The 17010-nt window shown below is 42.5% G+C and overlaps 1 protein-coding gene across 1 annotated transcript in view; it reads right to left on the minus strand.

Moving 5' to 3' along the window:
* Slc4a4 (solute carrier family 4 member 4) overlaps positions 1 to 17010 on the minus strand; it is a 330071-nt gene that overhangs the window by 168496 nt on the left and 144565 nt on the right. Inside the window, exon 6 of the mRNA XM_038315817.2 lies at positions 13902 to 14081. Coding sequence (XP_038171745.1) covers positions 13902 to 14081 — 180 coding nt within the window. The remainder of the gene's footprint in view (positions 1 to 13901; positions 14082 to 17010) is intronic.

Here is a 17010-nt window from a genome sequence, read left to right on the forward strand (position 1 = left end):
TTCTAATAGCCATGTTCTCTTCTAATAAGTCTCTCAGAGTGTGTGTCCCATAGTATCTCATATGCCGTAGACAAACAGGCCTTCCCTCAACTGACCATGGCATGACCCCATGATTCTGGGGTTTCCTTCATCCTCCCTCCATCTGCACACTGCACTGAGAGTCAGAATTCAGGAAACAGCTTTGGACTTGAACTTACTGAAGTGTGTGTGCTCTCAGGATCTACTGCTTTCCTAAAGAAGTTATACATCTTTCGAAAGGATGGTAGCCATAGAACATATTTCATTTAGTCAGATCTTCAAATTCTGACTAATTCCAGATATACTTGAAAAGAATCTGCGAAAAAAATTAAGAAATACAAGTCTCACATCTTAGTTTTTCAAATGGTTGGGTTAACTATGAGTTCAGACTGTAAGACAGATCAAGGGCTAACTATGTGGACAGACTACAGGATAGATCAAGGGTTAATTAACTATGAGGTCAGACTGTAGGATAGATCAAGGGCTAACTATGAGGTCAGACTTCAGGATAGATAGAAATTCTTGAGTTAAGCCATTCAGTTTTCAACTTTTCATGAGCAGTGTCACCTGAGCCAGGAGAGGCACAGTGGCGAACACTGGGTCAGCACTGCGGACCGAACACTGTGCTGGACACAGACTTGTACAGTGGATGCACAGTGAGACGGGCAGGCTGACCCGAAGCAGAGGACACACAAGAGGAAGGTGAAGGAGTGTCGTCGGCATCTTCCGAGTGCTCAGAATGGAGACCCTGAAGTGGCTGATCTCACACCACTAACAGCAAAGGGACCCGAGTGTTTTCCAAGGACTCAACAGATGCTGGCTGTGAGGCGTCAGGCTGAATTCACAGATAAGCACTCTCAGTGAAGAGCCACTCTGGATCTACCGAGATAGGCGATGCACTCAGGCGCCAATAATGGCAAAGCGTTTAGGCTGGTATTAACCTGCCCTGAAACATGGAGGTAAAAGCTTTGCTTTTCTTCTCGGTGGCCTGGGCTGGTTTCAGAACTGCCTGAGAGATCTGCGAGAGGAAATCGTTTTTGGTTTTGTTCCAACTTCTAATTCAATACCTTGGCAGCATTTGAAATGGGGAAGAGCTCTAAGCTCACATCTGCCTCAGGTGACAACTAAGATAAGGAACGCTCTGGAATGATGAGAGCTTACTTCCCCGAAACACCTTTTAAAGCAGTTTTTTTGGAAGGTAGTTACTTCAAGTTATGGGGCCTCAAAATACCTTGCTAAGAATATTGAAACACTCACTTGATGGAATCTTATTATAATCCTGATTATTAGCTGATATTTTTGGCAGGTTTTAAAAAGTAGTTCTGTGTTAATTATCAGGATAAATTATAATCAACTCATCAGACTGGGATCTGCAAAAACTACGGGGAAATGGCTCTCCTGGGTACCCAACATCCACCTCTAGTTAATGGATTACGGTGGCCAAGGCTAGTGGAAGGAAAACTGCTGGCTGCTTGTAATGGAACAATGGCCTCAAACACCATGGCAGAGCACGTACAACATGAATCTTGTGCAGAGGCAAACAGCACTGCATCGAGTACTTCTGACACTCGGGGGATACACAAGCTCCAGATGCAGTCCTGGGTGCAGTGGAGTTGAAAGGAGAAAGTGCAAATGTGTAAGGCATCGGAGAGCACTGGAAAACAATCTACGCATGGTAAATCTGCCACTGTGAGGCCCAGCCAGTAGGTGCTGTGGTCGTCTAATGCTTGGCAGATCTGTGATTCTAGGAGCTGTTTCATAAAGGAGATGGAGTTGCATGACGAGCCCACCTGCTTTGGAGTAGGTTTGTTGTAAAAGGCTATGGTAGGCAGGCAGGGAGCTCAGCCACAGCACAGAGATCTTAGAGACCAAAAAGCAAAGGACAAGCTGATTAGGAGAGAGGGTCTCATCATGTTAACAACAGTATTTAATCCTATTTTACACACCTTGGGCTGTTCAATAGGAATTTAATTGACTGGACTGACATGGAAAATAATAGAGACCCCCTCAGAAGGTGACTGAGGCGCTACATCAAAGATAAGAGTTTAGCAAGAGAATGTATATGAGAGAGAATATAAGCAGACAGGTGATACATCAAAGACAATAGTTTAGCAAGAGAATGTATATGAGAGAGAATATAAACAGACAGTAAAAAGGATTCACTCATTACTGAGAGAAGTCTACTTAGATGATCAGAGGTCTCATTTTAGGCTGGATTTCATATGGCAGCCATCAACATATCAACAACGAACACCACTGTTACTAACATCCTTGATGGTTCTTCCTCTAGATGTCTGATATGGAAAAATAAGCTTTTAAAGCACAAAAATAGAACCACTCAAGAATTAATACTATTAGCACCTGGGTGACTAAGAGTGGAGCACTGGGCTGCACACTCTTCTACATTCTCACGGAGATCCAATGTCGGCAAGATTGACAGTTTTATATACGAGAAACCCAAGTTGACCACACGGAAGGAGCTTTCTCAATGTTATAAAACCGTCAGTGGTAGATCGGGGATTCAAACCCCATTCAGCCGGATTCAAAACTCCAAAGCCCAATCGGCTTCCCAGAAAGCATCCCAAGGATATAAAACATGGAAATACATGATTCTTGCAAAGGAAATCATGTGTGTGCTAAAACTGTATTGAATAAGCAATAGATCTAACAACCTGACCTTGTAAATAACACCCTTAAATAACACCCCCACACCCATCATACAGCGGGAGAAACAATCACATATTAATCCTGGCTTAGACACACATGAGCTATGTAGTTCTGGAAAGTCAATTAGCCTCTCCAGTCTTGTCCTTTTCATCTGGGAAGTGGAGATTATAGAAGGAACTACCACACAAGTTGCTCAGCAAGCTAAATGGTATCCCAAAATGTACTGAGACCATGAAGGGTAATCAATAAGGTTCATAGTGTTCTATTGCTATTCAATCAGTTAGACCTACTTTCTAGAAAAAAAAAAGATTATCAGGTTAAGATTTCAAAAATAGGCTCATCCTCCCTCATCCTCCCATTACAAAATGCATACTTCCCCTCAAGATTAAATCCTCACCTCTTCAAAGAGCCTTATTTGGTCATGAGTGCCCTCGGGCCAACCTGCTTCCACAGTCCTATGTGGCTGGATGGGTGAGCGTCAGGTAGGGACTCGTGTGTTCTCTCTGCAGTCCATCATCTAACGCATCAACTAGCCATCTGGGTTTTGCCTCCCTCATTAGAAAGGAAACCCCTTGAGGGCAAAGACCCCCATGATTCATCTCTGAATGCACAGAACCCAACAGTGCATGGTGTGTAGTGATATGAAACACATTTATTTCGATCTCTATGAAGCACAGAGATTATTAATAGCCTCTTAAAACATAAAATTTATAGCAAGAGGAGCCCTGAAAGAATATAGCTCAACAAACACTATTTTAGGATGAACTAAACCTTTTCCCACTAAGTCAGCTGAAAGACATCCTCACAGGAAAGTGAAATTCTCTAATGCTAAAATAGGAAAAGGATTAGCTCAATAGTTTTTGGTATAGAAAAAGAAATTAATACACAGAGACCTAACATTGTCACCATACATGGGATTCTTGACATCGGAAACAAGTCTACATGAACAATTTAGAAATATGGGGGTGAAAAAAAATCCAAGTAGTTGTCTGTGCACACTGTCTTCTGTTTTGCTTTTAGACAAACAGTCCATGTCTCTCTAGCAAAGCTCTACACCTAAAAAGGGAAATGGTTCTCCCGCAAGCTCTAGCTCCCTGCCCATACCACCTCCCATCTTTCAGGTACACATTGAGCATCTGTAGGGTTAAGGCCTCAACTCAGTAAGTTCTTCCTAACCTCCACGGGAAGAATGCATCTCAAGTTACCATCCTTACATCCCTGGGAAGAGACAGAGAGCAGCATCGATGCGAAGAAAATAAGTTTCAGAAGCATGAGACCTAGACAGAGGCTGCCATGCCAGCCCTGACCGTGCACAGTCCCCACTACGTGATAAGGCACTTGACCCAGGTCAAGGGATAAGAGCAACCCGTCATCCCAGGTATTTGTGGTCCTTACACATTCCCCTTGCGGGAACCCTCAGGTATGGTCTCCAGTCCACTAGATAACCCAGAACCCAGTTGTCCTGCCCTCCCTCTTCCCAGCACCACCATCTCTGCCCTTTCCCCACCCAGTGACTTACTGAGCCATCCCACGCTGGGAGTGCGCCGCACTCGAGGGTCATCGTCCAAGGTGCGGTTTGCTAGGCAGGACACTGAGTTCTCAAGCGGGCTGCGGGCTTTAGTGTCAGAAGCAGAAGACAGGAGGAGGACGACACATGAGCAGCCACAGCAAGGATGAAGATGGAAGCATTAATTAGGAAGAAAAAAAACACTGAAGCAAATCACACAAGCGGGTTAAAGGAGAACAATGACATATTACGATGACATTCACTTCCTCCCAGGTCCCTGAGCCCTTACATGGAACAAATATCAGCAAAGAGTGAACAAGGTTTTAGGAAAATTACATTCAATCATTATAGGTCCCCCAAACAGAAATGGATGATTCGTCCTGCCGTTCCAATACACAAAACATGGAGCATATCCAGAAGACAGATTTTTATAGCGAACATTAAACTGAAGCTACAACATCAGGACTGTTAATAGCTGTCCGCCACATAAGCACACACAGAGGGAAGCAGCACACACAGTTTTAGCATAGGGGATGGGATGTCATATTAGTAAGCAGCGTTCTAGCAATCTACCCAGCAGTCTGGCTATGGAGCTCGTGGACAAGTGCAGAAAGCAATATTTCAGACATTATGTCTGGAATATTTTCCCTGACAAGCACAGACTGGCTCTCACTTTTCTGTTTTTTACCGCATGACACTGGGACATGGATAAATTAGTGTGCTTTAATACAAACCCATTTGAAATGGCAATTTTAGCCTTCATTTTCCAGTGCCTTCCAACATCCATTTTACTAGAATGCTAACCCTTGGTGTATCTGTTCCAAATCAAAGATAATGATGCAAGCTGAATGCTCAGTCAAGTTCCTCTATGTGCCTCCGTCAAAATGGCTTCCTCCTAGGAGAGTGCCATTTGCTCTGAGAAGCTCATGTCACTTGACTTGCTAGTCTCTCAATGAATGCATCATGCTCCAAGGTTAGTACAAATATAACCATTAGATAATCTATTCACATTGTGTGCAAAAGACAGGGCAGGTAAATAGTCACTTTATAAGACTACTGGTGACCAAAAGGGTCAAGCTCTAAAACAAACTATTTACAAATGAATATAAATTCACAGACAACTTTGGGCATTGAGCACATTATAAAACAGGTTTGCAAATTTGTCTGTGTGTTTCAAAGCCGTAAATAAAGCCAGGATTTGTTAGCAGACCCGCTGTGCCAGCACCTATTTGAGGAGGATCTGAAGTCTTCTCTCCTGCAATGTGAATTTGTAATTGTTTTCCATAATTGAACTTCTTTGCAAGTTTTTGCTGCACTGAGAAAAATAAAAAAGCAAAATGAACCAGATGAGATTATTCCAAAATTGCTTCTGTCAAGAGGGAAGAAATTAGGGACAATCACCCTCATACTGACCAAGACTCACCTATTTCTTTTGACAACTAACAAACCTGTTTAAAGAGCCAATATTCCTACACAGCAAGCTATATAAAATGGCAAGTCTAAGTAACTGGTACTTGTCTAGGTGCAAACGAGGCCTAATTAAGATGCATTCAGTAAGAACTGATGGAGGTGAGAATACAAAATAAACTCAAAAGAGCCGTCCAGTCCTTTAGCTGGTAGGAGGATGGAGCTGGATAAATGTTCTCTCTGATCTCATGGCCTGCTACTGAGAAAAAGACTAACAGGTGCTCACCTTGGAAGCTGGTCAGTAACTCCCGCTCTCCCTCACTCACCTGCCTCAACTTGTCAGTACGGTACTTGTTGGAAGCCAATCCTAGAGATGCCTCTTTGTATACACAGCCTCCATGAATGCTGAGCCTCCCCATCAAGAGGACAGTGGAATGGAGCCTGGCAGATACCAGCCAAGAACCTGGCTCCAAAAGCAGGCCTGAAAATGGAACTGCCCATAGAGACCTGGCACCCGTGACGCAGAAAGCCTTACAGGAGCCATCTGGCTGCTTACCCTAGTGAGAACACGGAGGCTAACAGCATCCATTACTCACACTGGCAAATTCCAACATGTTGATTTGTTGGACCCTTTGTGTTCTAGGCAGAGAGAGGGAGAGAGAGATAAATGATGCAACCCTTTCAGGTTGCTTTTTCTTTTTCTCTTTTTCTTTTTTTTTTTTTTTCACTTCACGAACTTGCTCTAAGGATCAAATTTTGCAAAGTTGTTCTGAAACCTAAAGAATAATTTTCTATAATTAGAGGATGGTAATGATACATTATGTATACCTTTTCTAGATAATGCTTTCGCTGTATCTCTTCTCTCTTAAGTTACAAAATAAACAGCTTGCCTTTGCTCATATTATACATACTTTTTAAAAAAACTAACTTTTGCCTGACTTCAGGCATAAACAAGGGAGACATTGGCTTATACCACTATGACTTGATGAGGAAATACATAGTTCTAAAGACTTTTGAGTGATGGTTTCCAATGTCTAGAATGTAGAAAATGGTGGAGAGAGAGAGAGAGAAGAGAGAGAGAGAGAGAGAGAGAGAGAGAGAGAGAGAGAGAGATTGAGAGAGATTCATATTCCCTTTGGGAATCAATTTATCCAAAGTCATCAATCCCTAAATCTGATCCTAAATTCTAGAATCTCTCGTAGAACCAGGCAAAACGCCTCTTTAGGAAGGAGAAAATAAACTCTGATCATTTTAAAAACTTAGGGCTCTTGGTGGAAATGCAGAATTGTATGTTTAAACAGTTATGGGCCATTTGCTGCTCTCTCAACCCTGCCGTTCAGTGAAGACATTTACCGAGAACACAGCATCATTTGTCCATAAGCACGCATGAGACACGCTGCCTAGAAATGTCCACTTGAAAATCTGATAAAGGACTCAACAGACTCCCCTTGTGTGGTGCGATCCTGCTTAGATAATAGCCACCAACGTCCTCCAACATCAGATTATTGTATGGAGTAACATACTGAGAGCTGGAAAATAATTAGAGCAGAGGAAGCTCATGTCTTTGTAATCGAATTAGCATATTGTTATAAAGTAAACATTCAACATTTGGTCCCTCCACTAATTACGTTTGTCTGTTAATTTTGCATCTGAGTTTCAAGACTTTCACCTGCAAATGGAGACGTTGCATATATTAAAACTATTATAGATCACATTGGCTGGTGGGAAACAGGTGTTCAAAAACTGGGAACTAACACTGTTGCTGTTACTACTAATACTCACGATATTTGCTTTGTCCAGCATAACAAAGGGTTGTAGAAAATGCTGAAGACAGCAGCCTGACCTAATGTAAATTAACTTTAAGATCTGAAATCATTGTTCAAAAGATAGTTCTGCACTTCTGTATTAATGCAGCATAGTTCACAATAGCCAAGATGGGGAATCAATATAAATGTTAATAAAAAAGTGTGCCATACATAAAGAAAAGGGTACTATTCAGTCCTAAAGATGGGGGTAATTATGTTATATGTGGCAACATGGATGAGTGGAGAGGTCATTAGGTACAACGAGCTGCACAAAGAAGACAGATGTGACTTTTACATGTGTGCTCGACATCACCTGCGTGCACAGGAGGACCAGTGCTTCCCTAAGGCTGCAGACTTGGGGAAGATAATGGAAGATGTTGGTCAAATGCTTCAGGTCAAAATGAGGAGTACACAGTAAGTATTGGGGTGACGGGTACGTTAACTAGCTTGATTCAATTACTCTACATTGTATACACAGGACCACATTTTTGTACCCTATAAACAAACACACGTCAATATCTAATGAGATAGATAAATCCAGCTTTTAACTCAAGAACTGGCAGAGATCTGTCTTTGCGTGCATTTTAATGAAAGCGGGTTTGTGCCGACTGAGGTACGCTTGGCCAGTCTTGGATGGCTTTAACATTCTTTTCTCCGCTTTTCTTCAGGAAGACATAATAGAAAGTGGGTCACACTCGATTCTTCTGACTTGACTCTCTTCCTCTCCCTGCCTTCCTCCCTTCACCTCTGGTTCTCTTCTACAAAGACCAGGACAGAGTCCAGATCAGCGCCCACCCTCCCTGCATCAGCTCTCAGAGCAAGATGAGGCTGTGGAGACTTTGCAGGGTGACCTGTCTAGGCACCCCAAGCCCCGGACGGCTTCTTCCTAAAGAGGAGACAGGAAGAACTGGACACTCATTTGTGGCACTCTGAGACAAAGAGAAACATTTCTAACGTTACTCTACCTTAGATTCTGGTGGCACGGACTAGATTGTCAATTAGTAAAAAAATTTTAAAAATAAGCATTTCATACCAACATCTTATGTTATTCGCTGGCAGCTGAAGCCTGTCAGGGTTCACACATGCTGATCAGTCTTGATACTTGATATAGTATTTTAAGTTGCTACTTAAAATACTATAAAGTCCATGAATGACAACTCATTATGGATTGTCTGATAACTGTAAATCTGAACATAACTAAAGCAATGCAGCTTTAAAAATGAAACCTCGTGAATCCTCTCGCACTACAGTGATTAGAGCAGGGGGCTGAGAAGCACAGGCAACAATAGAACACAAGCTAAAAGTGTAAATTGATGATCTGCCCTCAATTTTAAATGTGAAAGTCACTAAAAGTATCCCTAAAGATGTTTCTGAATATTATCTGTTCCTGAGGCCAGCAACTTATGTTATTATTAATAAATAATACAGCCTATCTACTCCTGGAAACACAAACAGAATAACACATTATTACCCTTATGTTACACATATAACAAGACTCAAAGACATTATGTAAGTTTCAAAACCATGTATCTACTAAATATGATTGAGGCCTGGAATAAAACCTTTGGAAGAGATGGCATCATATCTTCAAGAAGATTATGAAATAGGCTCAGAGGAGGCCTAACGATTCCCTGTGTTCTACTCCTAAACCTGACTTCTCGTTGTCATGCAGTGTAGGACGGACTAATAAGTATGAAGATGGGATGATAAAAGTTTGAGTATTACCGATCTGGAAGACCTGGGGGAAAGCAATTAAACTGGCGCCTTTCGGATGAGTTAGAAATTTATTAGCAGGAACAGCCACATTAGCTACCATCATTAGAAGACAACTTCATTCAGACCCTTTGCTAGCAACTGCTAATATCAGGCTAGGAAGAGCGTCATTTCGTTGAGTTCTGGCCAACACATTCATCTGTGCTATGCAAATGCATAGTGAATGAGGGTCCAGAAGCAAACAGATGGATATGTGCTGCTGGGCTTTGGAAGGAGCTGGCTGCATTCAAAGAAGCACCTGGAATGCCATGCTCATCAGAGAGCAATACAAGCCTAAGGATACGAGATGCCACCTGACCATCTCAGAACCAGGTAAGCATGAAGCCCACTTCAGAGGAGCAGAATCTTTGAGGGAGCGCTGGGAAGTGCTTGCCCTGTCTGGTGCTAGAGGGATCATGCCTGAATTCAACAGCATGCTAGAGGGAGGTGGGAGATAGAACAAGGCAACAAAAGATAACTGGAAAAATTAGAATCCAAAGCCCAGAGCAAAAGCAAAGAATCGCTAAAGGGACCACGAAAGCTGCCAAACCTGGCTATATTCCCAGCCAGATCTAATTCACACCAGTGTCAAGGCAGCCTGATTTAATATTCATACCGCATAGTTCAAGTGGCCAAGGCTCAAGCCAGATTCAAAGCAATAAGGGCCTGACTAAGTTTCTGGATCTCAGAAGTACAAATCACAGCAAAAGCCATGACTTCTCCCTGTTGATTGTTCTGCACTGTTACAAATGCTCAAGTTCCACTGTGTAATAACAACGCATGATTTTTTAAATACCCAAAGCTTTTCTGTGCTCATGTCAAAGCAGCTACATGGGAAAGAACTAGATATCAGCCTCCTGCCTGGTAGAAAACCTCGAAAGAAGTGTCCGGATGCACAAGCCAGAACTGTACCAAGTTGGGAGGGCCCGTTGATTATATTTTGCATACCTGGGTAAAGAGGACAGCAGAAAAACAGTGAATTGAAACCGAAGCTCAGTGGTGTGTTGAGCAGTAGGCTGTGGTTCACTACAAATAAGTAAGAGGCCCTGGGGCACCATCAAAAACAAAAGGAAAGCTATGTGGGCCTCAGGAGCCAGTCGCCCTCCTTGGGGCTCCCACCTTCACCAGCTCCTCAGTGAGGATACAGTTCTTGTCCTTACCCTGGATGCCTAAGGTGGGTCAGGATTCCTCTTACAGCCATCAAAGCAAAAGCAAGGAAGGTTCAGACTATGAGGAGAACCAGCCTCTTCCCCTCCCGTTGTTACACAGTGAGTGTCGATACCACTCACCAAAAAGTCTGAAGAAATACATAAAAATTATTCCTACAAATTTCTTCCTGAAGAGGAAACTACTGAATAGTGCAGAAGACATTCCTATTACTACAAAATCTATACTGCACAGTTGTGCTTAAACACCTCGCCTGTAACTGAATGCATTTGTTAGGTGACTGACTGCTAAGTGCCAGTTCCCATTTGAAGCCCTCGTGCATCTCACTGAATTTTTCATTATGTCTGTTTTACAGTCATCAAAATTGACTACACTATTTTTCTAATTCCTTGGTAGGGAAAATAAATATTTACTAATTAAAATGAGTTCATGATATAGAACCGAAGGAAGAAAGGGAGGAAGGAAGGAAGAGAAGAAAGGAAAAAAGGAAGGAAGGGAGGGACGGAGGGTGGGAGGGAAAGGAGGAGGAAAGGAAGGATGAAGGAGAAGGAAGGGAAGAGGAGAGAGGAAGGAAAGAAGGAAGGGAGGAGGGAGGAAGGGAGGAAGGGAGGGGAAAGGGACTCATAACTTAGGTCAGACTGAACATTTGATTATAATGCTAATAAGACAAAAAACAACAAACAGGTGTTTCAGGCCTCACGTGTTTGTCACTGGTGTCTCAGACGCTCCTCTACTGAACCAAATAGGAGTTTTAACTACCAAAACAATCTTTTTAATCTTAGAGGATTATTTGTGTTTTAGAAGCTGTATGCACTAAATACATGCTTTGAGTTTAATCCGTATTGTTAAATTTTTCCTCACCATTATTTTAAAGTTTAGAAACAACTAGAACAATAATAAGGCAAGTCCTGGTTTGTAGCATGTGTTGGTCTCTAAAGTGTGAATGTTACCTTGTAGGAGATTTCAACTGCGTGCCTGAAACCACGGGAGTTGACACTGGGACCCGGTGCATGATGGGATGAGATGCAGACCCATTTTACAGTATTTATGCACTCTCACATGATTTCATAGGTGGAAATCACCTCAAGTGCACAGATTTAGTCAACTGCCATCAAACAAATAGGAAGTCGTGCATTCTGAGTAATTGGTGCCATTGCTTTTAATATAATTAATTAGATTCTAATGAGATTTAACAGTCATGTTGGTTCTTGGGATTAGAGGGGAACGGACTCTGGGACACCACTGGGAACTGACTTAAGTGTCTCCGTGCCATTCAGCTATCTGTCATGCGGTTGCTGGCATAGTCAGAGCAGTTTCTGCCACAGGGTCCAGCTCTAAATTTAAGGCTAAGGTGATTTACATTTACTAGGCCTAAGGATATTACAACCCAGCTCCAACTACAGTCGCTCTAAGATTTCTGTTTATTAAAAGCATAGTGACAGGTATATAATTCCTTACTTTAGATGTTTAATCAAGGAACATTACACAGTTCTTGGGTATATTAAGTGATTAAGCCCTCAGACAGAAAAGTAACTGTGTAAACTTGCAGGGTAAGAATGAGCATCTGTAGAAAGCCAAAAACTTGCCACCCGATGATTTATGATCACGTACCTTGGAGGCACGTGTAGCTCACTGCTGTAGGATCTCGCAAAGCCAAATCTTGCCTGTGATAGTTAAAGAGTCAGCTAACATAAAGGCCAATAATAACAGCTTTGAAACAAACTAATCGTATCCTATGCTTCAGGGTGTGGGCTGATCACTGGAAGAGCCAAAAAAGAACCACCTGCCCTTTCCCATTTGCTTGCTGCCCTGTGTGTACAACATTGCACAAATGAGAGGCGAATGATGAAGGCAAAGTCAGCTTCCTCTACAGTTCGGGATCTACTGAGAATGAAGAGGTGAAGAAAGAGCAATCTCAGCTCGTTCATTGAACCTCCCATCCAGATACCTTCTCCAAAAGGAGGGCTGCAGAGATGCATCTCTTTCTAGTTTCTGCTCTGTAAGTAGTGCGTGAAAAGGCAGTTTACCCTTCTGGAAAGAGAACACCCTGGCAGCCATCGCTCCTCACGCAACATGTGAACAGAGTGCATTTTCTGACCTCTGTGTACTACTACTAATGCAATGTCTTACAGCAAACAAAACCCCTATCCCTTGGAGTTGTGGGGTTTTTATGAGAACAAAGATTATTGCTTGAGGTAAGAGAGAGAGAGAGAGAGAGAAAGAGAGAGAGAGAGAGAGAGAGAGAGAGAGAGAGAGAGAGAGAGAGAGATCTGAAATTTAACTGCCATAGTTGCAAATACATGTGCTGGTTAAAATGAAATGCTTGTAAGATGAACTGAAAGAGCCTGCTGGAGCAACGCACTGCCAGCCACTGAACAAGGTTTTCTCCAAAAACAAATCAATGGGCATAGAAAACCCAAGGTTTCTCTGTTGACAGCAGCAACAGTAGAAGTACCAAATTATAGCAGAAGTATTCTAAATTTGTCTCTCTCTCTCTCTCTCTCTCTCTCTCTCATGTATTTTATTGAAAGCATTTATATCTTAATTATTTTATAGACAGTTTGAGTTTAAAAGTATAAAATTTTGTTTATAGTCATCAGTCTTCAAACCATTGGCTCTTAATATTAAGTGAGAAAAATCACTTTTTTGAATACGGAGTGGCTAGGATCAAATTCTCTTTCTATAATCGTTTACACCTGCCCTGTGCCAGAGAACACATTCTATGATATCCTGAAATATCAAGTGACTCTCCTGAGTTGCAGGCTCTCCCACTCTGAGCGCTCAGAAGACTCGATGGTAGCAGAGTCTAGAGCTGGTTCTCCCAGCCCAATGCTTACTCGACTCTGCCCACCACATCTCTGTTTCCAACACTCCATGGAAACTTGCTTCCACCCCGTCAGACTGCACCCAAACATTGGAAATGTATTACCAATGATGAACGATGCCAAAAATTGACACTATGCAAGAAATTGTGGTAAATGCAATAAATGTAACAAGAACATGGTACCTCTCTTATTGTTGTATAATGAGCTAATATTCCATCTTGAATAATTATACTTCCATCTGAATATGATTATTATTTATCAAAAAATCAACTGCCTTCTCAAGTGGTAAAAATAATATTGAGCCATACAGTAATAGGATGAACACTGATAGATTAGACACAATCATCTTAAAGCAAAAAATGTTGTTATATGATATTTCAAAGTATTTATCATATTTTATTAGATACTCCTAGCTGCTGAAAGTCATCTTGAAGACATATGCCCTGAGAATGTTAACTGCGAGCTTCTTGATTCATCTGAAATCCTCAGTTGTTTCCCCGCAGAGTTATTAGTAAGCATTTTAGTCAACCACGGAGGAGAAGCCAGGCACTGTGGCTTTGTAACCCACAGCCACAGTGAAAGCTTTCCAGCAAGACTGCACACCTGCCCAGTGGATGAAAAGGACCATGAAATGGCGGTGTCATGTGACCTTGAGAAAAGCCATAGGAAGCAGAAGAAAGGATTCTTAGAGATGAGCAAAGGTGGGTGGCTCACGAAGAGAAAGCAGCCGCCAGCAGGCAGGCTTTGCATTACCATTATCAGGGTTGGTAAACATCCTACTTGCACTGGAGACCGTCTTCCCAATGTCAGCCAGAGACCGGAGGTTGGATTTCTTGGTTTGATGTCGGTGTTTCCGAAGCAACGTGTACGTGACCTTATCCTTAAGGTCAGGCTTCAGTAGGCCTGTCTCGATCTGGTGGTCAGCAATCATCTCTGATATGAAAGCAAAGTGAAGCAAACGTCAGGACACCAAACCACGAAGCTAAGTTTCCCTCTAGCTTTGGGGACGTCACCACCAAATTTAACATCAATACATTCCCTTCCAAAACCCCAGCTTCCCACTTCAGATGAAGGGACCGACTGCTGGCCTTAATGAGAGAATTCTGACTATTCCAGCATTAATAGTCTTTAGAACAGCACAACTGTCTTAATTTCTTTTTTATTTTTAAAGCCCAGTTATTCTAAATTCCGCTAAGTCAAAGTTTCTAGGAGCAACACATTTCATTCTTCAATTTAAAAAATGAAGTTTCAAATTTTCATGTCCTGCCTTACATAATCAGAAATATCAAAGGTATGAAAAGAAAGAAGCTGTGCACTGTAAAATCATGAGGGGTGAGTTTTAAAGTCTATTTCCTCAGTTCTTCTAAGTTATATTTTCTTTAACATACCTTTCCCTATATCAGAACAACTAATGAAAAAAAGATCAAGTTACAAAACTATACCCTGGTTAGACTTAATCTGCCTGGTCAACTTCAATAAAACCTTGCTATTCTGCTCCCTTGATGGTTTTCAAACACAGCCTGACTAACATTGGTTTAGGAAGGTTAAATATCTTAGTTTTATTACAAAAAAATCATAAAATTGCTTCTATTAACCCTTTATTGTTCTAACTTTAAAAAGAGAATGGCTTTGGGGGCCGAGGAAAACAGCTCAGGAGGTAAAGGGCTTCGCTGGGCAAGCAGGAAGGCGTGAGTTTGGATCCACGGCGTTCGCGTAAAAGCCGGATGTAGAATGCTGTCCACCTGGAACCTTGAGGGAACGTGGTGAAAACAGGCAAAGCCCCGGGTCCATGGGATCAATAAGAGATGTCATCCCAAAACATCTCAAAAAATAAGGTGGCTAGCAATTAAAACGGACACCCAACAGCAACTCTGGCCTACAAACACACACACACACACACACACACACACACACACACACACACGCACCAAATCATATTCCAATAGAAAACATCTTGTTTCTCACAGGCCAGCACATCCACAGCATACATGAAGCCTGTACATCCTATCCTAATCTCTGCCTCCACTCAGAGTGACACATGCAGAATCTGTATGAGGTGTGCAAGGCGGGGCTCTTCACTGCGACCTTCCCCTCAGGAAACTAAGCAGCGTATAAAAGGGAGCCACTTCTGTTCTTATGCAGAAGTCCGACAGGAAAATCAGCGGGTGGTGGGGCAAGCAGTCCTTAGGAATGCTACCCTGAAGAGAAGGTGCAGGTGTCCACACAAGCTCACTGGCACCTTTGCGCTATCGGTCACTCAGCTTCACAGTCTACCTCTGGAAGTCAGCAGATTACACAGTGGACAGTCAGCCATTTGTAAGCCAAGAGGAGGCTAAATCAAGGATTTTCCACCAATGGCCTAGCACAGAGGCCCTAAATGTAAGGTAAGGGACCCAGAGGAGGCAGGAAGTTTTTCCTGTGAGTGTTTTGATTTGAAAGTGGCCTTTAGCACTGGGTATTTTTAACCACACAAACCCCACTCAGTGAAAGCCTGAGAATGACCCTGGAAGTACAATTAGCTCTCTGTTCCACAGTTAGGAAACTAAGTGCCTTCAGTCACAACCCTCTACTTCCCCTGCAAGTACCATTCCATGTGGAAAGTCCATTTACAGAAGAACCACAAAAATCACAGCCTCAACGTATCTGCTGCGAGTGGTATCAAACACTCGCTCCTCCAAATGCCAGGGCTGTGGATGAAAGCGTTTCTTATCTAGCCTTCCTGGCAAGGCTTCTCGATGCCTATGCATGCACAGCCTGCCCTCTGTTCCTCATGCCTGGGAACCACGAGTTAGACAGGTTAAAACAACTGAGTGGCTGATGGCCTTCATTAAGCTTCCATAAAAATGGCCCATGTAACAGGGTCTCTTTCAGCATCAACTACAAACCCTTTCAAAGAAAAGTGGGGGCAGTGCCTTTTACAACCACACTGAAGTTAAGTGTTCCGTGTGCAGCTCCCACAGACGCTACCAACTGAGAGAAAATGAGGCAAGGCTACATGGTAACAACTCAAAGAGACCTTGGGAGCACCAAGTTCAGCTCTCATTACAGGAGAGAAAGCAGGAAAGAAGTGACTGCCCCCCATACAGATTAATTAGAGGCAGAGCCCCAACTAAAAGCAGGGTAGCCGATGCACATTTGAGGTCTTTCTACACTTGACACAGTAGTCTCCATATTTAAAAGGGAAGCCCACCGGGCACACTTGGGCATGGCTGCCAGGCTAACACTCGGGAAGCTGAGTTCGAAGGACTGTGAGTTCCTGGCAGCAATGAGCTACAAAGTGAGTTCAAAGCCAGCTTGATGCTGGGCTGCATAGCCAGGCCCTGCCTCAAAAAGAAAAAGTCGAAGGTAGTTTTTTAAAAAGCAAGCTCTAGGCAGAGAGAGAGGCAACCCACGTAGAGCTTTTGAGAACCAACAAAAAGGTGGGCAGACCAAGGAAGATGGAAAAGAGGACAAACAAGCATTCGGAGAAAAGGGCTCGAGGGCCAAATAAATGTCTTAACTTCAAATTAACAAAGATAATGTAAATAAATGTATGCGAATATACCCAATAAAGACATCTGCTAGGTCTATCCAAATCATCTGTCCCCATGTGAAAGATGCACGTCACAGCCACTCCCTTATGGTGCTGACACTTGCCAAAAGCATACCAAAGCCTTACAGGATATTCAAAACCTTTGAGTCTTCTACAACTGAAACTCTATACTAATCAAACAATTTTACAAAACTATAACAAAAATATGCACTTTTCTTTATAATAACAACTAAAAGCCCACCCAAATACCTGAAAGATTATTTTACAGCTATTACGTTTTACTTACATAAACTAGAACAACAGGAAAATAATGATATTGGTGTTTTTATC

The sequence above is a fragment of the Arvicola amphibius genome, chromosome 1 (assembly GCF_903992535.2).
Source record: "Arvicola amphibius chromosome 1, mArvAmp1.2, whole genome shotgun sequence".
Lineage (NCBI taxonomy): Eukaryota > Metazoa > Chordata > Mammalia > Rodentia > Cricetidae > Arvicola > Arvicola amphibius.